The following is an 8,951-nucleotide window of genomic DNA, read 5'->3' as shown; positions in this document are numbered from 1 at the left end:
CAGACCGGCCGCTCACTGGCTGAGCGAGGGGCGGGAGCAACACCGAGGGTTGCGATCCCATGGCCGGTCCCGGTCTGGTACGGGCGCGACAGTGAGGGTTGCGATCCGTTGCCGGTCACGAAAAAAGACAAAAAGGAAAAAAAAAAAAAAAAAAAGATTTTTTCTAAGTTCATTGACTTTCTCTCATGTAAATGGGTCTTAGTAAAAAACCAAGTGAAATAACAATAGACAATTCATATTTTGCCTTTAGTATATGCTTTTATAATATTCATTTTTATGATTACAAATGGAAAATATGATCTCTATGGAATAGTGACATTTTAGTAGTAAAGTAAGAAAATATATAAGAATTACCTCTTTTTGCGGTCTTTTCAGACCATACAAGTTTTTTCCCAGATACCTATCCCTATATATTTCTGGGACAGCCCCCCAATGCTCCTAGCCCAGATAGAAACTCAGCCACCATACAAACCCTTTGGTTGCCTTGAGGCAGAAAAGAAAAATGGCTATGGGCTGAATTTTGTTCCCCCAAATTTATATGTTGAAGCCCTGAAACCCAATGTTACTATATTTGGAGACAGGGCTTTTAGGAGGTAAAGTAACTAAGGTGAAATGAGATTATAAGGATGGGGCCTTAATTTGATAGATTTGGTGATTTTATAAGAAAAGAAAGAGAGAGATCTCTTTTCTTTTCTGTAATGTGAGGACATATCAAGAAAGTGACCATCTACAAGCTAGGAAGAAAGCTATCACTAGGAACTGAATCAGCTGACACCTTGATCTTGGACTTCACAGTCTCCAGAACTGTGAGAAATAAATTTCTATTTTTTAAGCCACCCAGTGTGTGGTATATGTTTTGTCAACCTGAGCGACTAAGATAGTGACTATTGTTATGAAGAATTTAGAAAAATCACAAAAGAAAACCATATGAATCTACTGCAGTCTTACTTTTGCAAATAATAATTTATTCATCCAATTTTCTATTGTTTGCCAAATAGGTTGTTTTTAATTTTTCGCTATTATGAACAATGCTACAATGAACATATTGACTTATAAATTTTATATTTATTTTCTGATCATTTCCCTCAAGTAAATTCATAGAAGGATTGCTAAATCAAATGTTTAAGAATTTTAATACTTATTGCCAGATTATTTTCTAGAAATGTTTCAGGAATTTATGTTCCCATGAGTAGTGAGTGAGAGTTCCCATCTAACTATTGCATAATGAAGATATCAACAACATGAAGTGCAGTGATTTAGAAACATGTGTTTTCAGGTTTGACAGGAGAAAATGGTATATCTATGTTTTAATTCATATATCTCTAATTACTTGTAGAGGTGATTTTGTTCTGTTCTGTATTATCATTTATTAGTCATCTCTGAGCTCCCTGTTTAGTTCTTTCCTATTTTTCCATTGAATGCATTTTTCGTATTAAGGATTTTCTTTTTCTTTTTGAAGTAGTAAGTCTATATATATAAATTTATCAGATTTATTGTAACAAATTTCCAATTTGCCATTGTGTCTATGGGATTTTTTAATGTACAGAAAGTAATAAATTTTATGTTTATTCACTGTTTTCAATGTTCATATAGTCCTTTCCTATCCTTAGTTCATACAAAGATTCACCTGATATTTCTTTTAATTTTTACAGTTGTGTGGGCCGGCCCATGGCTCACTCAGGAGAGTGTGGTGCTGATAACACCAAGGCCATGGGTACGGATCCCTACATAGGGATGGCTGGTTAGCTCACTGGGTGAGTGTGGTGCTGACAACACCAAGTCAAGGGTTAAGATCCCCTTACCGGTCATCTTTAAAAAAAAAAAAAAAGATAATTTTTATAATTGTGTTTTTCCCTTTTCCTTTTCTTCTAGTGTAAAATTTGAGTGAAGCTATTTTTTCTGCTTTATTTGTTGGCCTAACATTATCTGAGCCCTACTTACTGACAAGTCTTGTTTTGTCCTCCCCACTGAGTTGAAATGCCAACTTTATAATATACTAAAATCTTAATATTTAGCTTTTGCTTTTAAGCTATCTAAGGTACCTAATGCTTTAAAAATTTATTATAGCTTTATAATATATTTTAATATCTGAAAGGAGAAGTTGCCTATTGTTGTACTTTGTTTTCAGATTTTACTTGAATGTTCTTGCCTGTTGATTCTTGTAGATAAATTAAATTTTGGAATTACCTTTCAATATCATGAAATAATCCTGAAGGGGTTTTGACTGTAGTTGTATTAGACTATTAACTAACTTCATAAGAATTCATACCTTTTACAATATTCGAACTTTGCAGCCAGGCTTGTGGAATTCTTTTATATACATACAAGTCTCTTTGCTTTTAGGTCCTTCAGTAAAATTTTATAGTTTTTAATAAGGTCTCACATTTTTAAATAGCTGCTACTCCTAGTTGATTTTGTGGTTGGGATGGGTTTTTCCCCCACTGTATTTTCTAAATGTCTATTTTTGGTGAACAGATAAACTATAATGTTTTAAAATTTATTTTGAATTTGGCCACTTTTTAAAGTGCTCTTATTTTTGTTATTAATTTCTCATTTGATTCACCTAAGTTTTCTAAGAATGAAATCATATTAACTTCACATGATGATGATTTTGCCTACTCCTTTAGAAGAATAAAGGATTCTGGTGTTTTGTTTTACTGAATTGGTTATAATAATAAAATAAATATTTTTAAGAAAAGAAGGAAACGGTATTTTTTCCCTCATGAGTTATGAGAATGAATGTTTTGGGGTTTTTTTTCCTTGCCCACCTCCCTTTTAGGTGATGTTTTACATTTTTATTTTATTATTTTCTCTGTAAAGATTTATTTTTAAATTTTTACTTTATTTTCTGATTATTTTTATGCAGTTGTATTATGTTCTAGTAGTCTTAATGCTTAATATTAGTCATTTTATGTTATGACTTTCCTATAGTCAAGGAATTTGATTCATTTCTTAATAATCTGAAAAACATGTGATATGCCTTCTGAGTTTTTGTATATGGGAGGACGTAATTTGTTGCTTTTAACCATAAATAATAACTTTTCCTTAAAAACCTTACAGATTTTGCTCCATTTTCTATGGTATTCATTGTTGCAGAAAACAGTCTAAACACACGTGAATTTCCACTCCCCATGCTTGAAATCTATACTTTTCACCATGTTATATTTAAATATTAGTCATTTTTTTTCATTAACTTTGCCTTATCCTGGGTTAGCCTGTTTGATCTGGAGACACGGGACTTTATTTAGGATAGGAAAGTTTTCTTTTTTCTTCTTCTTTTTTTTTTTTTTGGTAATTGCTCAAGATTAATTTATTCTGGATTCTTCTCCAGTAGCTCCAAATAATGCACAAGTTTAATATCTGATGTCTTGACATTCCTCTTATAAATTTTATCTCTTTTTCTTTCTCTGTATCCTATGAGATTTTCTCAACCTAGTCCTCCCCAATACTGATTTGATTTTCTGCAATATTGAGCTTTTTACTTTCTTACCTTCTCTTCCCTTCTTGTTCAGCTCTCTTCATTCCAACTTGAAGCCTTATTTCTTCTCTTACTGTTGTTTTTAACCTCTCTGTTGCCCATTTTTCTCATCACAAAAGGAGCATAATAATTATTTCCATAGAATGAGATTACATTGTCCTTGAGGACTTTTAGAAAAGTACTTAGCCCATAGGGATGTTTCAATACATTTTAGCTGCCATCATTGTCATCATCATCATCTCTTACATCTCTGCAATACTCCTTTCCTTTAAGCTGTTGTCATTTCACTTCTGTGTTTGTGTGTGTATGTGTGTGTGTTTATGGAAGTCATATTTTATTGAATTTTGAGGGAGCACAATGCAAATACTCTCTAAAATGCACTCCTGCTGTAAATCTTTTCAAAATCTTCACCTTGAGTACAATGTACCTTTTTTTTCATGTTGTAGAATATTTTCATAAGCCTCCCATTGTTGCTATTATTTTTTTTTCTATGTATATACCCCCTTGTACAAGGAGAGATCTTTTGATAATAGACAGGATAGGTTAGTTACTTCTGGTCACTCTAAATGTCTGCTTGGGAGCTGTCAGAATCTTCCACTCTGTCTTAAGTTGGATGGTTGGTTCACGTGCATGGTATTTAGTGACAGTTCTGCTTGCTGACTGGCTGTTATTTAGCAGGAGTAGGGCTGCATTTAAGACCACTCTACCACTGCTCTTTTCTAACTATTTCATCCTGCAGTGGAGAATGTATTCTTGCATAATTTCAACAATTATTCAACTCCATTTATTCCTTGTTCAAAATAATGGGTGAAAAACTGCACTCTTTGAATTGCATTGCTTCATCATTCTTCTTACCTTGCTTCATGTCACTCATTCATTTTCCACATGCAAGATGTCATCATGTGCCCAGTTCTGCCCCCTGCCATGCTGCATTGTTGTGAGTTGTAGCCCTTAAGTAGATCTATAAACACAAGTATTGATAGTGATTCAGGAGCTGGCATGGACCTGGCTTCTGCATTTTTGGGGAACAGGCTTCTGGCCCTTTGACAGATGAAAGTCATATGGGCAGATGTGTAGAGATTTCTCATGTTCTTTCTGCTGGCTTTTATTATTTTGCCTTAAAGCCTTGCTCACATTTTAACAGAATTGCCCTCAGGGGTCTGGCAGCATGTTGACTCATCTTTGTAGTACTGTTGGCACTTTGCTTCTGAGCATGTGTTTTTATGAGTATTTCAAGGAAAATTAAGAGAAGTTCCGAACTGGCCAGCCACCAAAAAAAAAAAAGAAAAAAAAGAAAGAAAATTAAGAGAAGTTGAATAAAGCCCTTCTAGATAGTTTTAAAATTTATCAAAATATTTAAAAAATTTTTCTAATAATCAAATCATAAAGCCAGAGAGGTCTTTGACTAAAACTTTTTATTCTGTGGCTGAGGAATCTCTTTCATAGTAAAGTTGCCCGGCTTGTCTGAGGTCACACAGAGACCAGAGCCTGGGTCTCCTCACGTTTTGTCATTCTAGTTTCTTGGGGACATTAAGAAACTTTTTTTTTTTTTTTTTTTTTTTTTTTTTTTTTTTTTTTTTTTTTTTTTTTTTTTTTTTTTTTTTTTTTTTTTTTTTTTTTTTTTTTTTTTTTTTTTTTTAGTTATTCTGAGATTCTCAGTCTAGAGTTTATCATATTGAGGAATGTCTTAAACAGCAAGAAGCCTTTTTCCGTGGAAAAATAAATACAGAACTACAAGGAAAACTCCACTTGTCATTTAAGCACTTGAGGGAACATTTTTATGCCCTTCCTCCCATCCCTTTATAGCTATTTCTAACAATTATAAGTGAGTGAATATTCAAATTTGGATAATAGTGACCTTAGAAGAGTTAATTCTTTAATAATTACACTGTGACATTCCATGTTCAAATTTGTCTGTCCCTTCATGTTTCAGCTGCTGGATGACTGCTCCTCTCGGCTCAAAATGGCCCACCCAGCCAGAACACTGTACACGACAGATGGAAAGCTGATTCAGTCATGGGATGACATAGAGCGGGACATGGTTATATGTGTGTCTACGGGACATGGCTTTATAACCACAAAAGGTATGGGTGACCGTTTCTTTTCCATCAAGTCTTCGAATAATTAAATCATTAAGTATTTTCTTCCAAGAGCTTACTTACTAAATTTTACATCCCATTATGATGATTTTAGTAATTATCCTCCCCCACCCTTTCCTACTCCTTGTTATGAAAGTTAAATTTATACATTTATGTGCTGGAACCTCATTGTTAACACTATTCTTGCTCTAAAGAATATAATCAATTTCAGTTAGTCTTGAGCCTTATCCAGGGGGCTTATTTGGAGAAATACTACAAGGGCCTCATTTGAAGGTATTCCCTTAGAATGAACCTTGAGGAAAATGAGGCTCCACTGACCTCCTACTTTTCAAGTTATTTAAAACAACTTTCATTAGTAGTATCAGATAGTTTGCAAATTTCCCTTCTTTAGCAATGTAATGAATTGAATTATGTTCCCCCAAACACTGAAGCTTGAATTGTGTTCCCCAAGTTTTATGTATTAGAAACTTAGCCCTCATTGTGACTGTTAAGAGGATGGGAAATCCTATTATTGAAAGGTGGAGCCTTTAACTGGTGATTAGATTATAGGATTAAGCCATAGTGAATGCATTAAAAATGGTGGTCAGGGGCATGGTTCTGGAGGCTTTAAAAGAGGAGAGTCTGTCTGTCTCTCTCTCTGCTCTCTCTGCTTCCACCATCTTGCAATGTGAGACCCCTGGGTCACTGTCGCCACCACCAGATGGACTTTGAACTTCCCAGCCTCAGAAACTGTAAGCAATAAATCTTGTTTTCTTTGTAAATCACCCAGTTTCAGGTATTTTGTTATAAGCAACAAAAGCAGACCAATATAAGTAATAAGTAAATATGTGCTAGTTTTTATTATCTTGTCTATTCCTTGATCATTTTCTTTGGTAAATGACAGAAATTAAAAAGAACATATATTTATTATTGAGTGAACGATTGTCCTTTATGTTGTTTATCCTGAGGAATTTAAAGGCCCTTTCTGTAGTTAGGTATGCATCAGCAAAGACATAATTTTCAGGAAATTGTGAAGAACATTGTTATCACTTTCAAGGAAACTAAGAGATTGGGGAGTGAATTACTTGGCATCTCTATACTGAAATAATAATACTAGAATTTTTACTTTTAAAAACTTTTTACTACTTAAAAAGTCTCCAAAAAATTATTATCATTATGTTATATGTAAGGTGGGTAAACCAAAAACTTTTAAAACAGTTGAAATCATATCTTTGCATCTAGCCCAGAAGGGACAAAAATATAGAAATAAAGACCAACAGGTAGGAAGACAAGGATTTCCTGGGACGCCTAGTGCTGGTCCAAGGATGCCATAGATATTCTTCCAGCAGCATTCTGCATCACGCAAGAGGCTCCAATCTATGTATTCTTTGTATTCGGCTTTCCTCATCATCCACCATTACCCATCACCCCAGTTTTTGATGACCCACATTAGTGGTTATTTAGAAGAACACACCGATGATGCAGTTCTTATCATCACTAAGTATTAGTTGGCAGCTTTCTGTGTTCCCAAAGTGCATAGCCTATAAAGAAAATAAAAGGCAGCCTTCTTTTCCTGAAAGAGTTTTCAATCTAATTAAGACTGTGAACACACTTGAAATGATTGTGGCACAATTGAATGGTAAGCAAATGAGTGGTGCAGAAGGAGGTGCTTTCCCAGTGCCTTTATTATTTATTTATGTCTGGTTTCTCCTGTTCTTGGGGTGGGCTTCTGTGGCCTGTATGCTACCCTCCTTGGGCATGTCTGATAAATAGAGCTGAGTATGCTTCAGGCAAGCTAGCCAAAAGAGTATTCAAACCACAGAGAAAGATGTAGGCTGCCTTCCCAGAAGCAAGCCTGTCACCAGTAAAGTCTGTAAAGGGAAGAGAGAAAACTGAAAATGCAAATATTACACTCCCTACCATTTTTCTCCATGTTATCTCTTTGAACCTTTGACAAGGCTATGTAGACAATCATTCAGTTTTGCATCTTCAGTGCTATAAACACATGGATTACTATGATGTCACCATAATACCTTCATGGTGAAAGGATTGGTGGTTTTCACCAATTGTCTCCATTTTTTTCAGTGAGGGATTATGTTGTGGGAAATCTGATTGCTGCAAAAAATCTGATTTAGTTGTTCTTTAGAAACTTATTTTACTGTTGCCATTGTGTTGGGTTTTTTTTTAAATAATTAAGTTAGAAATAACCATTTAATAGAAATCTGAATATTCAGAACCCTTTAAAAAAGAAAAGAGAAATGCTACTACATGTATGTAGTTAAGGAACATTTAATTAATTAATCTTTCCACTCGTGATTTTTCTGTGATTTACTGGTTTAACTCTGTAGTAAGAAAATAAGGCAGCCTGGGAGTTTCAAAACTAAATACTCTATAATAACTTATTTTATGTACTATAATGTCAAAAAACATTTGTCATGTGGAAGTTACTCATTAAAGAATTACATTGGGTTTCTGAAAAATGAATTTGATGTGGCAAAACAAACCAGATGCTATTAGAATGGTTTCTTTTATACAAACCCCCAACAAAATTAAAAGAATGCTTTATGCCATGTGCCATAAAATCTTAACACTGTTCTCATTTCTGTGGTTTCCATCTTTTCAGTGGGTTCAATGTTTAGACCACTCCTAGGTTAGCTTCCAAATCAGGCTTTATAAAAAGCCTGGAAAGAAGCCCTCTATAGTAGCTTCCATTCTGTAGAAATCTAAAGAATGTTAACACATACCTGACTTGATAAGCAAGTCAAGTGTGTAATGAGAGTCCAGGGTAGGAGCCAAGGATTTCTGAGGGATCTTCAAGGTTTTCATCATTTTGAACTTTAAATTATTTTCTATAAATATGTTGACTTGTCTCTCAAATTAATTGTTTTTAACAGAGTTAAAACAACTGATGGAGGTCAGAGCAAATTATGCCAGAATCCGAAGGCAGCAGGGTCCTCAAGCCACAGACATTGTGGTGTCTCCATCCGTGAAGCTGCTCTCTCTGGTACATCTACACAACTAATTCCTATCAGAACGCTCATCTTTTGTGTGGTATTTTTCTGGTATAGCTAGGTGTACATACTCATATACTTGTTATGACATGATGAATATTTATCCCTTTTAATTTCATGCAGTCTCTTTTAAAGGTTATTACCTTCCACATCTTACAGGAAGTGGCATTTGATGCCTCACATCTGCTCCTGGAAAAGCAATGAAACTAGACAAAATAATGCCAGTAAAATAACTATCTGAGGTGTATTTTCTCTCAGAACAAAAATAAAAATGGAAACTGCTAGTTATAACTGAAATATAATTTAGCAGGGTCAAGTAGCTTATATATAATAAATAATATCGGATAATAAAATAGACTTTGATCACCTTACATAAAACTTGAC

At 34.3% G+C, this 8,951-nt stretch overlaps 1 protein-coding gene across 1 annotated transcript in view; it reads left to right on the top strand.

The window, feature by feature from the left end:
• DCDC5 (doublecortin domain containing 5) overlaps window positions 1–8,578 on the top strand; it is a 64,686-nt gene extending 56,108 nt beyond the window's left edge. Inside the window, exons 17-18 of the mRNA XM_008570067.1 lie at window positions 5,412–5,562; window positions 8,451–8,578. Of these exons, the coding sequence (XP_008568289.1) occupies window positions 5,412–5,562; window positions 8,451–8,578 (279 nt within the window). The remainder of the gene's footprint in view (window positions 1–5,411; window positions 5,563–8,450) is intronic.
• Window positions 8,579–8,951: the final 373 nt, after the last annotated feature.

Source organism: Galeopterus variegatus, unplaced genomic scaffold (assembly GCF_000696425.1).
Source record: "Galeopterus variegatus unplaced genomic scaffold, G_variegatus-3.0.2 Scaffold568, whole genome shotgun sequence".
NCBI classification, from domain to species: Eukaryota; Metazoa; Chordata; class Mammalia; order Dermoptera; family Cynocephalidae; genus Galeopterus; species Galeopterus variegatus.
The sequence above is the reverse complement of the archived record's forward strand: the minus strand, read 5'-3'. Positions and strand labels throughout refer to the sequence as shown.